Genomic DNA, 18417 nt, shown 5'->3' on the forward strand with positions numbered 1-18417 from the left:
AATTTTGATCAAATATCACTTTTGTGATTCTCAGGACTTTCAGAATGGCTTTCAACCCACTAGCCGTTATGATTTGATTTACGATCTATTTATAAATGTGTTTAGCTGTTTATGATCAATTTGATTGATAATATAAAAATTTTCTTTTTTTGATAAAAATTTTAGAGGTGGCACTGTTGTGGTTTTCTACTCATTTTTTTTTCAATTTTTTTAATATGTTCTTTTCATAATTCTTCTTTAATTTGTTATCTTAAAATAATCACTATTCTATTCAACGTCAAATGACCAACTTACAAGTCCACATAAAAATAAAAATATAAAAAATTAAAAATTTTAAATTTAAATTATAAATTAGACATACTAACTTACGAACTTATTAAATTTTTATCATTTAAATTTTTTTTTTCAATCCTCAAGTTAACTTGAACTCGATACAGGTCGGTCCACCTGGACATGCAACCTGCATGGACTGACTTATTTAGGCTCGTTTATGTTTGTTTTCAATCCAACCCGAGCTTGGCAGACTAATCTAACGGGTCAATCTAAATTGACATGTCCTTCTAATTTTTGTGCAAATTTCCGTATAAAAAAAATGTGCATTTCAACCAGGAACTAGAAAATAGAGATTTTGATGTTCTATCGGAAGTTTTGGGGCCGAATCCGTCGATTAATCAATCAGGAGAGGTTGCCGACTTCACAGCCACCGCGAGATTTTGCAGTTTCTTCCTTCTTCCGATCACCGAGCCCGACGCGCTTCTCTCTTCCACGGCGTTGGATCTTGCGGGGTTTCCAGATTGGTAAGTAGATTGGCCGCAGCTGCTCAATCAGATCAGCAAATCGACGAGCGACGGCTACGATCTATATCCTCCAGGTACTTTACCCTCCACGTCCTCTGTTCGTCTCTCGTTTATCTACTAATCAGTTCTAGGTTCTTTTTTTTTTTTCCTTTCCCTTCTATTTTGTGTTAAGAATATATTGGAGTCCTTCATTTTCCTCTCTATTTGATCGCGACGTCGACCAAGTGTGGTGGTAAGAAATGTTTCTGGAGAAGTATCTGGGCTGAATGCCTGATGCCTGTAAAATCAGACATCGATAAGCTGTATTCTGCAAACAACGGACTTATCAAATCAGAGCTTCATTAGTTTATCAGTTACGCAGCGCATAGGGATTTCCTTTTATTCAATAATTGACTAAAGCAACTAGCGAGAAGCTCCACTTGTTAAAAATATGCCCCCTCTCCATTAAGTGATGAAAGTTCATACAATTGCTTATTTTCTGAACCAGGGAAGGAAATTAAGGGATTATTCATTAGAACATTCCTGTTCCTCATGTGTTGTTCATAGTTTAAAATTTTGATTTGTGCCTGCTAGCATGTATCATCCAACCCATGTACCAGAACTGAAATCAGTCAGCACATGCAAAAATTTATTGTTGCCGCATGCCTGACTGTTCAGCTATAACTATATAGTATCTATGCTTGTGGATTTCAGCACTGATATGCTAGTTCAAATTTGAGTTGTTAACCTAGATGTATTGATAGTCTTGTGGTTTAGTTAATTCAAATATTAAGTATGATGAGAGGAAATATGTAATTTAGGCGATGGAAAATTCAAGGTATTAAAAGGTGGTTCCAAGAATATTGAACTAATATTAAAATAGAAAAGAGAAGCAAATTAAATTAAGAATGTCTAGTATTTATAACAGCCATAGGATTAATCAATCAAAATAATCTTACAATTACAAACAAAACAACTTGTATTAAGTAAGCATTTCATATAATAAATTGCAACCAAGAAATAAAAACACAATAAAATTTAAAATTTTAGTCTTAAATTCAAGTTGTAAAAAACACATAGTTGATGATCAGTGTCATGGTACAATACTAAAATACAGATTAGATACATAATGCCAAATAAACCAACAATCATAAAAAAGGAAAACGGCTTTGTTTCCTTAGATTTGTCTTGGTTGTTTAGGTAATCTACTTGGGCCACTAGATCGCTTAGATAGTTTAGGCGGTCCACTTTCTTAAAACTTAAAATGGTTATTGAGCCACCAACAATGTGGCTTGTTGGCAAAACCGCCTAGGCGGCTGCTCAAACTGCATTTTAGAAGAAAATTACTAGTTTATCTCACTAGGATGTGCAAAAATTGCATTTCCACATAATTCTAATGTTTTCAATGGAGATTCTTGTAACAAAACATTAGAAGTTATTCTATGACTAGTAAAGAATGGTAAAATAAGAGATATTTGTTATATATTTTGAGATGTTTCTATAAAAGTTTAGTTCAATTTACTACGAAATGATTATTTTCTTGTTTGTAAAAGTCAAAGTGCAATTTCGAAGGGTGAACCATGTTAATCCATATGGAATGCAAGTGTGGCTCAATACCAAGGCAACATCATTCAATATATCTAATTTTAAACTTAAATGTTGATTTTATCATAATAATAATTCTAAAATTGTTGGTCTTTGATTTGATTTAGCATCATAAAGGTTTAAACCCCCTCTTCTTTGGATGACTATTGTTATTGCAATCTTGATCAAGTAGTGATGTTCAACTATATTGTTTTAATATGTTTGGTTGAGGGTTTAAGATAGGATTGCTTGTGTTAGGTTTGAATTGTGTGCGCTAAGTTGTGTAAGGATTTGACATTACACACAATGCTCATGGAACTTATGTGGTTGGATAGTTCGAGTATTCGTGCGAAACCACAAGTGCACGGTCGTTGTCAAGTAATAAAATATCATCCTTTAGGATTGCATTGTTGACTACCAATTACGTACAAAGTAAGCTATCTAACGGAATTAAGATGAGGAAGCAGCAGTAATGAAAAATTAAATCGAATGAAGAAAACTAAATGAGAACTGATTAGGAAATCAAATTTTAGACAAATTCTAGGATTTCGATTTCACCACGATTAGTATTAACAATTCAGTTATGATTCTCTCTCTTGCAATGTTAGATTACTCTTGAAGGTGAATTAACCTTAGGTAATCGATGTTTCCTTTCGAAATACAACGATGTGCTTATCCTGACGTAACTCATATTTTTGTGGTAATTGAATCAAATTAAACCCTTTAAGATCTTTGATAATCAATGTTACCCTCAAGAATTTTCGAACTACTTTTGAGATAAAATCTCAATTTCAATTCTATAGTTCTGAGACTAAGGTTCACCTCTCAGTTCATCCCTTAATTTTTAAGTCATACAAACATATTGAACACACTAGAATTTAATCAAAGATAATCATAAGATTAACAAGAAAAGAAAATCAAATTTCAATGTCAATATGTTATCGGATTATTCCCTCATCCTAGAATAAAGAAATTACTCCATAACGTTGAAGATGCAATCCATTGAAATCAATAATAGCATTTTACAATCTCAATAAAGAGCAAGAAATAGAAGAACTCGATTGTAGATGTTATCGATGTCTTTGCAAAATCTCCATGTGTTCTTTGATGTCATAAATCTCTTAATTTCTAATGTCTTGGATGCGACCTCTTTGATCTCCTATCACTAGATGCCTTATGAATGTGGCCCTTTGTTTCTTTTTATATCCTCCAAACCCTAATAGCTTTTCCTAAATAAAAGGGTGGCGCCATCAATTAACCTTAACGATCCATAGTAGTAAAACGTTCCACGGGCTGACCGTGGATCGTTCGGTCTTGTCTCTTTGCTTTACTCAGTAGCATCCACGGCCGTGGTGACCACCATGGGTTGGCCGTGGATCTTGCGGCATGTTTTAGTTGACGCTCCACCGACTGATCTGACTTCTCGGATGATCTACGACTGTGAAACTCTCCATGGGCTGGCCGTGGATCATTCTGCCATGTGTTTTTTTTTTAAAATTTGACACCTCTAAGCATGCTCTAACACCAAGATCTCCACTTTTTGTCAATACAAAATGCAAACCGTAGTTATCTAAACTAAAAAGATAAAATGAATACAAATGCTAAAAGTTTACACAAAATATGCTCATGTAATGCAACAAATGTATGCTAAATAAGATGAAAACCATATGGATAATTCACACATATCATCGAGATTGTTGAAAATTGGAGAAGGATGGAATAAGACATTTGAGGGATTGCAGGACGAGGAGCATTAAGGTGGCAATATTGGCGACAACCAAAAGGAGGTGGACTATGTAAGGAAAGAGGGAGGATGACATGTGAAACAAGTTGAGGGCTTGGTGTATTGAGGGACTTAAGATCTGATAAGAAGATGACTTCGATCATAAAGTGAAATCGCAACGGTAAGATTTTAAGTGAGATATGAGAGTTGAGAACTTCAAGTAGATTCATACCTAAGCGTAAGACTTAACCCATAAACAATGTGTTGTAGGGTTGTAGTCGATGCTTTAGTTGACTGATGTGCTGAGTCGATTAAAGAGTTGACCATGGATGAATTAATTGTAAACAAAATATTTTTTGTTCGGGTTCAGTTGATTAGACAATCGACTAAGTGACACTTAATCTTTATATTTGGTTTGCAAGAGAAAAATATTTTTTAGTCAAGCATTATTCACCCCCACTAGCCCTTTGGTGACATATCACATCAATATTTAACAACTATAAGTAGCAATTATACTCTCAAGGTAAATTAATGGAAGCTGAGATTCATATGAATTTTAAATAATATGTTTAAGGCTGTTCTTTTGGTTTAAGGAAGACTTTAGACCTATTTTACTTATATTAAGTTTCATGTACAACCTATTTGCCAAAGGCACTTATGGATCCTTTCCCCAGACCCCGCATGGCGGGAGCTTTGTGCACCGGGCTGCCATTTTTTAAGTTTCATGTACAAATAATATTTTCTTGTCGTCCGTCAAGTGGTGTAGAAAATAAAATAAATTGAACAATTACTTAAGTCTAATTAAATTTTAAATTTGTTTTTTATTATTTGGTAAGCTATTGAATTATTTGGTAATTTAGGGTTATCACTTTTTCCTGATTTGGTTACTAATTTTCTAGTTTTCATTAGGGAAACTTTATAAAAATTAGTCCATAGTCCATATAGTTTTTATCTTTCCAATTAATATAAATTTATATTTGTTTATGTATGTGAAGGTTTACTTCTTAGTGAGGTTGGTTCTTAGCGAGGTTGGTTTGTTTTGTTTGTTCACAAGTCATTGGTATTAGAGTCGAAACTTAGTCGACTTGATACAAACTTCCTTCCTTTGTTTCCCACACCGCACAAGTAATAAAGTTTCTGTATCTTCCCTCCGCAACCCCACTCATAAGTGTGCTAACACCCAACAACTTCTTTTGCCACCATTTGTCATTGGTTGTCCAACCATGTGAGGCACGTTGTCACCTTTTGTGAGTGATAAAACAATGTCGCCTTTGGGCATTGCAATCTGATGAGAAATTCAAAATGATATAATGATGTTGGTAATGGTGGAGCTATCAATGGAGGTGATGACAATGAAGATACATCAGGTTATTATGAAACTTAATGATGTCGGTAATACTGGAACTATCAATGGAGGTGATGACAACGGAGATACATCAGGTTGATGTGAAACTTTAGTTCTCTCAACCTTAGCATTTGAGCCCTCCATATGTGAGTAAAGTTATATACATACAACCCAAGATGATCATCATGGCACTAGAGCTATTGAGTCAATAATGATGCCAATATAAGGTTGATAACAAAATTAAGCTCGTGATTATATGAAAGTAAGTTTAGCTAAGATTGATTCTAATTAAGAGTCATCATACTCTCGACCTTTTTTTATTAAAGGCTGAGATTGATTCTAATAAGAAATCATCATACTTTCAACCGTCTTTTATTATAGATTTTATGTATCATATGGTCATCCACGTTCTAGAGTTCTAGGCATGGTTTAAAATATTGAGCCGCGTTGAGGTTTTGATCCTGGACTAGAACGATATAGTATCGGTACTGTATTGTGCTGTGCCGATATAGTTTCGATATTTTAAAATATAAAATATATTAACTAAAAATATAAAATTTAATTTACATATTTAAAAATAAAAAAATAAAAAATTATTTTTTTTAAAAAAATAATAGGATAATTTTATGAGGCTTTAATTAAACATATTTAAATTATCCTAACTATAGTTAGGAGTTGATTAAAATTATTAACCTACGTGTGATTATTAAAACCTAAGTTAAAAAAAATCGGATTCCACGACTGTGATCGGGGCATGCATGGGCCACGTGACTCTTCCGGAGGCGTCACCTGACTCGGGCAATGCCTTTGGATGGTATCCTAGTTGAGAACATTGTTGCCGGTGTCGGTCTGTTAGCGGAATCAAAAAATTTTACCAGTATCGAGTGAAACGGCTCGAGATTTCAATCCTTGGTTCTAGGACATATGTGTATCCTTATCTGCCTGGACTAATTTTGATTCTAGTAATGCTAGTTTAAAGCCCACTCTTAGTGATGAATTGGGATATGTTGGTGTACGCGCAGGAAATCAATATCACCAAGAGATAATTATTTAATTTGAATGTTGAAAAACTATCGTATAAGAATGGTGCAAGAAGCAATGCTCCATCCAATACATAACACTCCTTTTGGTATTAGGAAGCTTAGCATGCCATGCTATGTGCTTCACTAAACTCATCCTAGTTATTTGTGTAAGTTATAATTTAATTTAGCGTTGTATTAAATTTTATTTTGGAAAGAGAAGTATGTGTAGTTGCCTTTATCTAACAATCTCAAATTGCTTGATGCTAAAAAACTTACATAATGTTAGTTAACAAATTTATTTTTAAAGAAACAAAAAAATATATAGAGTGAGCATTCGTTCATTTAAGAACTATCATATATATATGCACACACACAATGTATCACTAAGCCAAAGTCATTATTCTCTCATTATACAATAGAAAATCTAATTTTATTTTCATTTTCAACCAAATTTAGTCGACATTTTGAATGTTCTTGAAATTTAAAATATTACATGGTATTATTAAATTCTATCTGAAGTTGAAACATTTAGATAAATGTAAGACAAAATATCCATGATTACCAAACTTGTGGCAATTTAAATTTACTGTATATTTGTAGATGTCAAATTCAGAATTCAATCTCCATGACCATTCTAGATACTCGAAATATAAACAATAAAATAGTTTGAAGAAAAAGTTGAGTTATGGCCTCTGCAATAAAACTTGAATTTTGAATTTTCTAGATTTTATTATGTGCAATAGTGAGAAAAGTATAGGTTTCAAATTTATACCTTATTTATAGTTGTAGATGATTCAACAAACACCAATCATCACACAAGATAGTGCCAAAAGATAGCATCAGTCAACACAAAATATAAACTCCACAATCAACATCTATTACAATCAAATATTTATGGAAATGTTTTTTTAATTAATATATCTATATTTAAAAGAAAAAAGTATTAAAATCACATTGGCATGATATAATATAGTGCCCAAACTAGATCGTTTCAGTCACACAAATTTTAGCTTGGCTCAATGTTTTAAACCTTTCGTAGGATGATATAAGCATTGTTCATGGGGAGGATGTTGCACTAAATTTTAGGGTTCATCTTAGTAGAGACTAAAGTTTGGTCTACCTACGTAACTTTAAAGTAATCTAGGTGACATCCTTACTTGAGTTGGATCCTAGAAAGGGCTTATGTGGAAACTTTCATTGAATATAACAATCTTGCATAATTTATTTTCACATTTCTTGTAACTGAGGTTTCATCCTTGTGTTCAACCTCCTCAATACTTTTCAGAGTTGGAAGTATGTCACTTTGTGGGATCATCCTTGGTTTTAACAAACAACACTCTATTTGGGTATTTTGATGCGATGTGACCTCGACTATGACAGTTATAACATTGTATGATTTGATTATGATTAGAGAATGAGGTTGGTCTTTCTAGCATGTCTTGGGTTTGAGGGTTAACTTCTACCTATTGGATGATAGTTCCAAATGAGTTGAATTAATCTTTCCCTAATAAGGGTGATGCTCTTTGGGGCAATAAGCATTACTGGCTAAGGGCTAAGGAACCTGATTAGTTGAATAAGGAAAACTTTTTAAGGAATTATTCGATTTCTACAACCTTATGACAAGCCTCTTCTATTGAGTTAGGAACAAAGAATTTAACTTGTTTTTGGATTTCTGGCCGAAGTCCATTATGAAATGGATGAGGGTTTCCTAGAGTCTAGTCTGGGATCATAGCGCATATGTAGAATCTTAAACTTACTTCGATACCACTTAAGGGGCGTTTGGTTGGAGGTTATTATTGATAACTTTGGTTATATGTCCAAGGTTATCGTTGGTAACCTTGTTTGGTTCAGGTTATGATCGATTCCCAAGTAATATAACATCACCGCCATATCAGCAAATGAGTTATAACCCGGTAATGTGATTACCTTGGCAGCCTAAGGTTTTCTACAATTTCGGAGGTTAATGAAATTTTTTTCCATGATTACCCTTCGATTTTAAAACTGAGTTAATTAAAATGTACTATGAAATCTAATTAAAGTCTAATTAATTAATTCAATAAATTTTAATTTAAATTAATGAATTATATTTATTAATTTAATGAATTATTTTATTAAAATAATTATTTTAATGAATTATTTTATTTAAAAAATATTTATTTTTTAAATTTTAAAAAATAAAATTAACAAATTATATTTATTAATTTAATAAATTATTTTATTAAAATAATTATTTTTAATAAATTATTTTATTAAAATAAAATTATCATATTATATTTATTAATTTAATGAATGATTTTATTAAAATAATTATTTTAATAAATTATTTTATTAAAATAAATATAAATTTATTTTAAATTTAAAAATATAAAATTAAGGAATTATATTTATTAATTTAATGGATTATTTTACTAAAATAATTATTTTAATTTTATTATTTTATTAAAATATATAAATTTATTTTAAATTTTTAAAAAAAATTAATAAATTATATTTATTATTTTAATGATTTTTTATTAAAATCATTATTTTTAATGAATTATTTTATTAAAATAAAATTATCAAATTATATTTATGGGTTGGCTGTTTTAAACTGGTCTATGTGGTGTTTTGAAGCATGTCAAGATATAGTTTTATAATTCCTGTTTTATTTTGGTCCTATGTGCTATGGGTTTAGATCCTATTGTGGCATAGTGATCTTGGAGACATTGCCTATTTGCAGTGATAAATTAAACTACAAAGGTAAGCAAATGAAGGCTTAAAAAAACTAACTAGCGCTTGTGAAACAATCAGGTAAATGCAAAAAAACCCCTCTAAATTAAATAGAAGTAATTTTATAATAAAGAAGGATTTTACTGAGAAAATGTGAGCCTATTATGATGCTAAAGTTGTTATGCAAGCATTTTGATGATGGAGAATGGTCTTCTATGAAGTAGATATTCTTGATGCTATAAATTTGAGAAAATATAGGGTCAATCTATTACTTGTTTTTTTTATAAATTGCTTCTTATTCATAAATCTAATTAAATTGGATGTTGATTTGAATCCACTCATGAACAAAAAAGAATCTTGTTTCTGGTTGGTTGCAATGTAAAGATTACCATAAGGTGCAACTAGCAACATGATGAGGTAGTGGGGGAAGAAACAACAATCAAAGAGGAAATTTTATAGTGCAAATCTAGTGGTTGTTTAGTTATAGGTGGTAAATTAGTTGGAGACAATGGATTGTAGTGGCTTGGTGGTGCCGAGAGAGCAACAAATAATGAGGTCACTCATGGATGAGTGGTAGCAACCGTGGTAGTTAGCAATATACACATTTCTGTGGGTCTAGCTAGAGAGATGATCAGTGGTGGTCTTTGTAGTGCCAACCATTCATCAAGCTAAAAATGCAGGGATGCTTAATGCAAAGATTGAGTGACGTTGAGTTGAGACAATGTTCGATTGAGAAGTAAGCATATGCTAAAAGGAGTCTAAAGGTGTTCTCTTGTGTGGTGATAGGAATGGTGGCGAGGAGGTTTTAGGTGTTCTCTCTGCGAGGCCTCTGTAAGGCCTTGCAGGAGGCCCTGTGACCAAGTGAGGTCGTTGCAAGGTCTCACTACGTTGCCAAGGCCACGCGAGCGGCCTTGTTGCCTCGTGGAGGCCGCATGAGGTCTCGTTGCCTCACGGAGGCTGTGGGAGGTCGTGCGAGGCTTGATTGCCTTATAGAGAATGCACAATGCTTAGCTACCTTGTGGAGGCCGTTGCTGTTGTAACTGATTAATTCCTTTTCCTTTTCTTTAGTTTTTTAACCTTTAATTGCTTTTCTCTACCATTATTAATTTTTTCTTTTCTGTCTTAATTCCATAAACACAAAAGTAGAGACTAAAAACTAAATGGAAAAAACCTTTTAAAGAATGGAGTTCATTTCCCTCCGTTAATTCCTCTCCCTCTTTCAACCATTCACAAGGATAAACACAAAAACTGAGAAAAAAATAATCTCTTCAAGGATAGGGGGAAAAAACTCTTTAAGGATAGAGGGGACGGATTGCTAGGAAAGATAAAAAAGAAAGTTAAATATAATATAATTCCTAAGTACTACTACGATTGAATTAAATTATTCTATATATAAATTTAGTTTAATTTTAAAAAGATTAAAATCAAATAAATTAAATCAAATTTAAACCTACATAATCTTAATCACCATGTCTATTTGGTGAATTTCAATTAACCTAAATCGACTTTTACTCAATCTTAATTTTTGAACTATTAGTTTAATTTAACTTAATTAATTAATTATTTTTTAAAAATTATTTAAAATATAAATTTTTTAAATAAGATAAAATTTGGTATTTAAAAGATTTTGTATGATCTAACTTTTGTGATGTCAATAAAGATTGAGAATCAATATATCAGTCATCATTCCTTTATCCTTTTACTATCTAATAGAAAATTTAGCCAACACTTTTGCATATTCTCAAAATAAAAATTACATTAATCCATAAATAATTTGAAGTTTTCAAATAAATGTAACATAATCAATTCTTAAAAATATCAAACTATATCTAAAGATGTTGAAATTGAAGATCATGACCATTATAAATGTAAGGTCTCGGACTTAATATCTCTATAATAAAATTTGAAATTGAATATCAATCTTCATCACCATTATAAATGCAAGTTCTTGGACTTGATGCATCTGTAGTAAAATTGTATGTGTATTTAATTATGCGCAATAATAATAAAAATATAGATTTTAAATTTATACATTCAACGTTGTTGCAAAAGATTCAATAAGTATCAAATATCTCATGAGATAATAATATTAAACTTGAACTCAACATTCAACATCCCAAATATAACCCGATAGTAAGCATTTGTAGCAATTAAATAATAATAATTTTTTGAATTAATATATTTTATATTTTAAAAAATATCGAAATCATATTGGTACAACGCGATATGATATTGAAACTGTATTGTTCCGATCATAAATCGAAACTTCGACATAGTTTGAAATTTTAAACCTTGGTTTGAATTGTTTCTAATGTTAGTATGTTAAACAACCAAAGCAATTAAAGAAAACACCAGTCTTGATACACCACTACTTATGCTTAGAACCTTACTATTTAGGACCGCCCTAAACAATTCATAGGTCCCATTATTATGATGGTCATAGAATGGGTTTCCAAGATGACATTTCATTATATTCAATAAAATATATGATACTTCTCATATAAAGTAGTTATTTAAGATAGTGGTTAAATTGCATGAGTTGCAATTCAAATAGGGATATTAAATTTGTTTATTTTGGAAAGTTTATAAAAATTATTTCAATTTAATTTTTCATCAAAATTTCATCCAAAAAGTGATAATCATACTAGTTGTCAATTGTAGGTTAAATAAGTTAGATGTTTAGTGGGTGAAAAATTAAGTATTTAGGATTTAATTTACTAATTGATCTATCTTTTGTAGTTGTTTTTAGGCCTAAAGATTGATACATTAATTTCATTTCAATATTTGTCTCTTTCTACTCATATGAACCTACTAAGAGTCCTATTATGTGCATTCGAGATATTCATGCCCATGGCGGAAGAAAAATAACTCTTCATGCTAATGCATATCATAAATATAAAATGCACATTATAGGAGATTCTCTTTATTCACAGTTACATTAAACTTTTTTTTTGAAACTCCTTCAAGAAGTTTCATTTTCATTTTATTATTTATTTTTGTATTATAAGAAAAATTGATAACTAGTTTTTATATTATTGACTAGCTAGTAGAACTAGATATAATTACAATTTTCTATGCAATGGACTTGTTTCTATCGGAAGACAAATCTAGCATTCTTTTTTGTTGTTGATTTTTCTAGAGTTAGTGCTCCAACTCTTGTGCTTGCACTTCTATACACTCTAACTATCTCCTTAGGTGGAGAGCATCTTTGATACTGAGTTTGGTGCTAGCCTCCATACAAGTACTCAAGGAGTCAGGTAGATCATAGAAGATGAACTTTGTTAAATTCCTCATATTTCTTGAGATTCAATGTGTTAGTGCCAACTTCTACAAAGATGTGTCCTATTCAACCACTCCATAGCTATGTTCAGGGTCAGGGAGCTAGTTCTAGATTTTCCTACGTCCTCACTGGGGTTAGTCAAATTTTTCTTAATAGAGGAAAATAATGTAAATTAGGAGTTTCATTTTATGGTTTTAGTATTTTATTTTGGTAGATCTTTTGTTTCAAAGAGTATTAAGAAATTTTAGAGGAATTCAAAAAAAATGTTATTCATTTTATTCATCAATCTCATATTTATATATAGAGTATTTTGGATTTAATCAAATCCCTACAATTAAAGTAAATCATGTCCTTATATATATTTTTTATTTATATAATTTTAACACTTCCCTCAAGCTGGAGCATAGATATTGATCATGGCCAACTTGTTACAAAGATAATCGACTCGAATCTCATTTAAAGCTTTTGTGAAAGTATTTCCCAATTCTCCTATCGTCACATACCTTATAGAGATCAAACTTTGTTGAATCTTTTTATGGACAAAATAACTAAGTGCTCATGAAATATGGGATTGGAAGCAATATGCAAAGTCGCTTGGTTATCACACTACAATTTGATTGTATTGAAGTTTTAAGATCTACTTTAGTTAGAAGCTCTAATTGATATATCCATATTAGTTTTAAGATCTACTTCAGTTAGAAGCTCTAATTGATATATCCATATTATCTCACAGAACATTTGTCATAGCTCTCTATATTCTGATTCTACGCTTGAATGTGAGACAATATTCTACTTCTTACTTTTCAATGAAACTAGATTTCCCTCAACAAAGACACAATAATCAAATGTGGATCTTTGATTATCTTTGGATCCTGCCCAGTCAGCGTTTGGAAAACACTAAACCTTAGTATGACCATGACACCTCCTATTCAACCACTTCATTGCTATGTTCAGGGTCAGGGAGCTAGTTCTAGATTTTCCTACGTCCTCACTGGGTTTGGTTAAATTTTACTTAATAGAGGAAAATGATGTAAATTAGGAGTTTCATTTTATGGTTTTAGTATTTTATTTTGGTAGATCTTTTGTTTTGAAGAGTATTAAGAAATTTTGGAGGAATTAAAAAAATATGTTATTCATTTTATTCATCAATCTCATATTTATATATAGAGTATTTTGGACTTAATCAAATCCCTACAAGTAAGGTAAATCATGTCCTTATATTTCTTTTTTTATTTTTATAATTTTAACACTTCTCTCAAGTTGGAGCATAGATATTGATCATGCTCAATTTGTTACAAAGATAATCGACTCGAATCTCATTTAAAGCTTTTGTGAAAGTATTTTCCAATTCTCCTATCTTCATATACCTTGTAGAGATCAAACTTTGTTGAATCTTTTTATGGACAAAATGAGTAAGCGCTCATGAAATATGGGATTGGAAGCAATATGCAAAGTCGCTTGGTTATCACACTACAATTTGACTGTATTGAAGTTTTAAGATCTACTTCAGTTAGAAACTCTAACTGATATATCCATATTATCTCACAGGACATTTGTTATAGCTCTATATTCTAATTTTGCACTTGAACGTGAGACAATATTCTACTTTTTACTTTTCCATGAAACTAGATTTCCTTCAACAAAGACACAATAATCAGATGTAGATCTTTGATTATCTTTGGATCCTGCCCAATCAACATTTGTATAACCATGATTGTTATACAAATACCTTGTCTAGGTGCTCTTTTCAAATAGTACAAAATTTATTCTATAGTTGCCCAATAATTAACTATTGGAGAAGCCATATACTGATTCACAATACTGATCGAATATGGAATATCTCGACGAGTTATAGTGAGATAATTTAACTTTCCAACCAATATTTTATACCTTTCAGGATGCTCAAATAATTCACTATCTTTTGTGAGTTGTAGATTAAGAGTCATCGGAGTACTATATGATTTTGCCCCAAATTTTTCTGTCTCAAATAATAAGTTAAGTATATATTTCTTATGAGATAAGAAGATTCCTTTCTTCTTACTACCTCAACGCTCAAAAAGTATTTTAAAATGTCTAACTGGGGCATTTATTGAATACCTAAGTACGTGTCAATACTATGTTCTTGGAGTTTTTCTTTAATAGGCATAACCCTAACTTTATAATGTTCTCGTTTCTTATTTTGTTCATCCTTATATATTCGTACATCCACTTTAACATCTTCATCTTTGCAACTCTCATCATTTTCTTGTGTGCTTGCTTTGTAGCCCAATATTGAACTCTATATAAAATAGTAGGCTTAACTGTTATTTTATAAAACTTCCCTTTAACTTTTAGAAATATCTTACGATCATAAAGAACACCTGATACTCTTCTTCATTTCAATCATTCTACTGGTATCTTATGTAAAACATCTATATCAACTCTTTATGTTTTCACAAAAAAGATCCTAGATACTGAAAGGTGTTAGTTATAGGTAACTCATCTCCTATTTTAACAATTGTTTTGCTGCATTTGATACTATTAAACTTAAATTCTATATATTTTATTTTTTACTTTGCTAAGCCTAAAATCTATTACTTTCAGTGTTTTTCGCTAAAGTTCGAGCTTTAGCATTTACTCTTTTATGTCTCATCGACTAAAATAATGCCATCTATAAACAATATACACCATGGTAATATGTAAAAAGTTATGAACTTAGAGTTGATTCTTGATGTAACACTATCTTTATAGGAAATGCTTCAGTTAATTCGTTTAAAGTTTTCACTCTTGTCATTACTTCCTCATATTTCATATATGTTATGCTAACACCTTTCTTTTCTAGAATTCTCGATATAATTTCCCTCATGACTCTGTCATAAGTCAATTATTTGAGAATATATTTAGCTTCTATCGTCGATCTTTTATGTATAAATCCAAATTGATTTTTTATCACCTTAGTTTCCATAATTTTTTCTATCACTTTTCTTTCAAAGTTTCATTGTATGACTCATTAGCTTAATGCCCCTATGATTCACATAATTTTGTATGTCTCATTTGTTTTTATATAGGGGACTAGAATACTTACCTTTCACTTATCAGACATTTTCTTCATTTTCAATATTTAGTTGAATAACTTTGTAAATCATTCAATATTTGCTTTGCTAAACATTTCTATACTTCTATTGGAATATCATTTGGTCTAACTGCTGCATCTCATTTAATGTCGCTCTACTTCTAAAGTTTGAATTTTTCAGTAAAAATTTAAATTTCTATACTTCTGTGACTTACGTAAGTTTCCTAAGATAAGTTGGTCACCTAAATATTTATTAAAAAATTAATGAAAATGCCTCTTTCATTGCTTCTTCTATTGTTCTTTTATTTTCTCATCCTTTACTAACCTTATTAGATTCATCTTTAATACATCTTATCGAGTAAGATCTCTTGTTTCTTTTGCTTTAGCTATTTTAAATATATCCCTTTCTCCTTCATCTATATCAAGTTGATCAAGTGTTCAAAAGCTTCATTTTTTACTTCACTCATTGCTTTCTTAACTATTGCATACTTTTTAAAGTTTTCTTTGTTCTTATACATGTACAATAACTTATAAACTATTTATTTTTTTGCCACATTTTCATGTACTTCCTAATTCCACCATCAAAATTTTTTATTTGGTAGTGCCCGTCCTCTTCACTCACCGAGTACGCTCTTGACCACTGTTTTCAAATTTGATGTCATCTTATCCTGTGTCAAAGTCGAGTTGCCATGTATTTCTCAAATTATTTGTGCTTGTACCCTTCCTTCCTAAGTGCACTTCCCATTATTTAACTTCTACCATTTAAGTTTTGGCATAACACAATACTACTGTATTGGCATAACACGATACTATACCAAAATCATATCGTTCCAATCATAAATCGAAATTCTAGCACGGCTCAAAATTTTAAACCTTGACATTGAGATTTCGATAGGAGATTATAACAGCATGGTTTACTCCCAAATTGGATGCTGTGACTAGATGTATTGGTTCACCAGACTTAGATGAATATACTACCTCTGACTTCAGCTTAACATCTTGGGACATGGTTGAGGGCCCTAAATGGTTCTTCTGAAACATCTGGACAAATGTGCCTTCACTTGGTTTGCTTCTATTGAATCTGTAGAATGTGATGTTGATAAAAGTTCTGCTGTTTAGTTAGGATATCTCTACAAGCTAATATGTAGAAGAGATTGCATAAGCAGTAGGTCCTCTAAGCTATGCAGGTACCATTATGCTTGAGTAGCAACAAATAGTGAGAAGATTGGTTTCTCTTGTGTAAATTCCATCGGCATTGGCTGTAGTGATAAGTGAACACGAGACCTGATTTTTTACATTTTTTTCTTCAAAAAAATTGTTTTTGATATAAGTATTGATTTTTAAATTTTTTTCCCTCAGCTGGTCAAATTGCTCAACCTAGATCATTATCTTATGACTGCCATGTCTATCCTCTGATACCTTTAGAATTTGGTACATATCTAATAGTGCAGAAGCTCATGTTAGTCTAGCATTTTATTTTTTTCAAGAAGCAACGTTCAATCGTTGGTTTAGAGTGCCCTCAATTCTCTGCTTGTTGTAAATTGACATTTCCAGGATTTTAGAAGCTAGCAGGATAAATGTGTTTTTTCGGCTTGATCTTTGTAGAAAACTGAATTTCAAATTATAAGATGAACCTAATTAGCCAACCATTTAACTTAATGTATAACCTAGTTTTTTCTTTGAAGGATGATGGGCCTCTGGACATTGCTTGAAGGTTTTTTGCTCCTTGCAAATTCATTGGCAATTCTGAACGAGGACAGGTTCCTTGCACCTAGAGGATGGAGTTTCAATGATGTTTCAGGAGATGCCAGGGCCAAGTCATTGAAAGGGCAGCTAATAGGGTTAATCTATGCGACCCAATACCTAAGGCTTCCACTCATAATGCTCAATGTTCTCATCATCCTGGTGAAATTGGTTTCAGGTTAATAATCCAATCACCTCGTCCAATGTGTGTCATTATTCGTGTAGCTACAGTTGGACGGTGTTATGTACTGCCCCTGCCACTGTTTCTGGCTTTTAGTTGATTTTATAGGTATTGTACAATCGATCAAGTTTTTCTCTGGTGGATGGACTGTTGGTTTGTTTCATCTGCTCTCATCTTTCTTTCCGCCATTGACATTTGCATGAACTGACTTAGTTTGTGTGAGTTCTGAATGGAAGGATAGCGTATTTTTGCTGTTGTGACAATCACTTGAGCTACTGGCTTCCTCTTGTATGTTGTGGTTTTTCTGCGGCATTTGCATTTATTCAGTCAAATTTAAATATCTTTCAGACTTTATTTGATGGTTTATAATAGTGAGGACCTTATTTATTTATTCAAGTAGATTGACATGGTCGTTTTGCCAGTGAAACTCTATTTCATGGTTTTTTTTTAAGTTTCCTTGTGGGATAAAATTTTCAACCAATTTTTTTTCCTTCTCAGTTTGCAGAGCCAGTTCATCTCATCCAATTTGTCCAATTTGTTTTACCATGTCTACTCAATTATCTTAGTCATCTCAACTTGCATGACTTGATTTATTAGACTCACCCATCTTGTTTAACCTATTTGCTTGTTTAGTTCTTTTGAGTTGTTTGCGATACGAGTATCCTCAATTGAATGGTTGATTAGTTAGCTCATTCAACTTATTCTATATATTCTAGTAGACTATTTTTGTCAAACTTGCTCCAAATACACTTAAGAAGATGAAGTAAGAAGAATCATGGATGAAATAAGAAGAATTATGACAGAGTAATAATTACATGAAAATCAATATTGGGTCCGATAGTGGAATTGTAATGGAGATGTTGATCATTACCTTGACCCTGCACAAGCTCACAAACGTGACCAAACTTGATTCATTGGGCATCGAGCTTTAAGCTGGGGCGACCATTTTGGGATGAAAATTCTATTGGAATTGTTAAATGGATGTTTCTTTTTCATTTATTA

At 31.5% G+C, this 18417-nt stretch overlaps 1 protein-coding gene across 3 annotated transcripts; it reads left to right on the top strand.

The window, feature by feature from the left end:
* The first annotated feature begins 559 nt into the window (after positions 1-559).
* LOC141813909 (uncharacterized) lies at positions 560-17560 on the top strand. Of its 3 annotated transcripts, none has more exons than XM_074701912.1 (2): positions 560-871; positions 17163-17560. In XM_074701912.1, exon 2 carries the CDS (start codon positions 17178-17180, stop codon positions 17415-17417), a length of 240 nt encoding a protein of 79 aa, XP_074558013.1. In that variant the 5' UTR covers positions 560-871; positions 17163-17177; the 3' UTR covers positions 17418-17560. The 3 variants fall into 3 exon arrangements, with proteins under 3 accessions (XP_074558013.1, XP_074558011.1, XP_074558014.1); XM_074701910.1 differs by having other exon boundaries at positions 566-871; positions 17177-17560; XM_074701913.1 differs by lacking the exon at positions 560-871 and adding an exon at positions 979-1029 and having other exon boundaries at positions 17177-17560.
* The last annotated feature ends 857 nt before the right edge of the window (positions 17561-18417 follow it).

The sequence above is a fragment of the Curcuma longa genome, chromosome 20 (genome assembly GCF_044706935.1).
Source record: "Curcuma longa cultivar G26 ecotype Majalengka, Jawa Barat chromosome 20, ITB_CL_G26_1.1, whole genome shotgun sequence".
NCBI lineage: Eukaryota > Viridiplantae > Streptophyta > Magnoliopsida > Zingiberales > Zingiberaceae > Curcuma > Curcuma longa.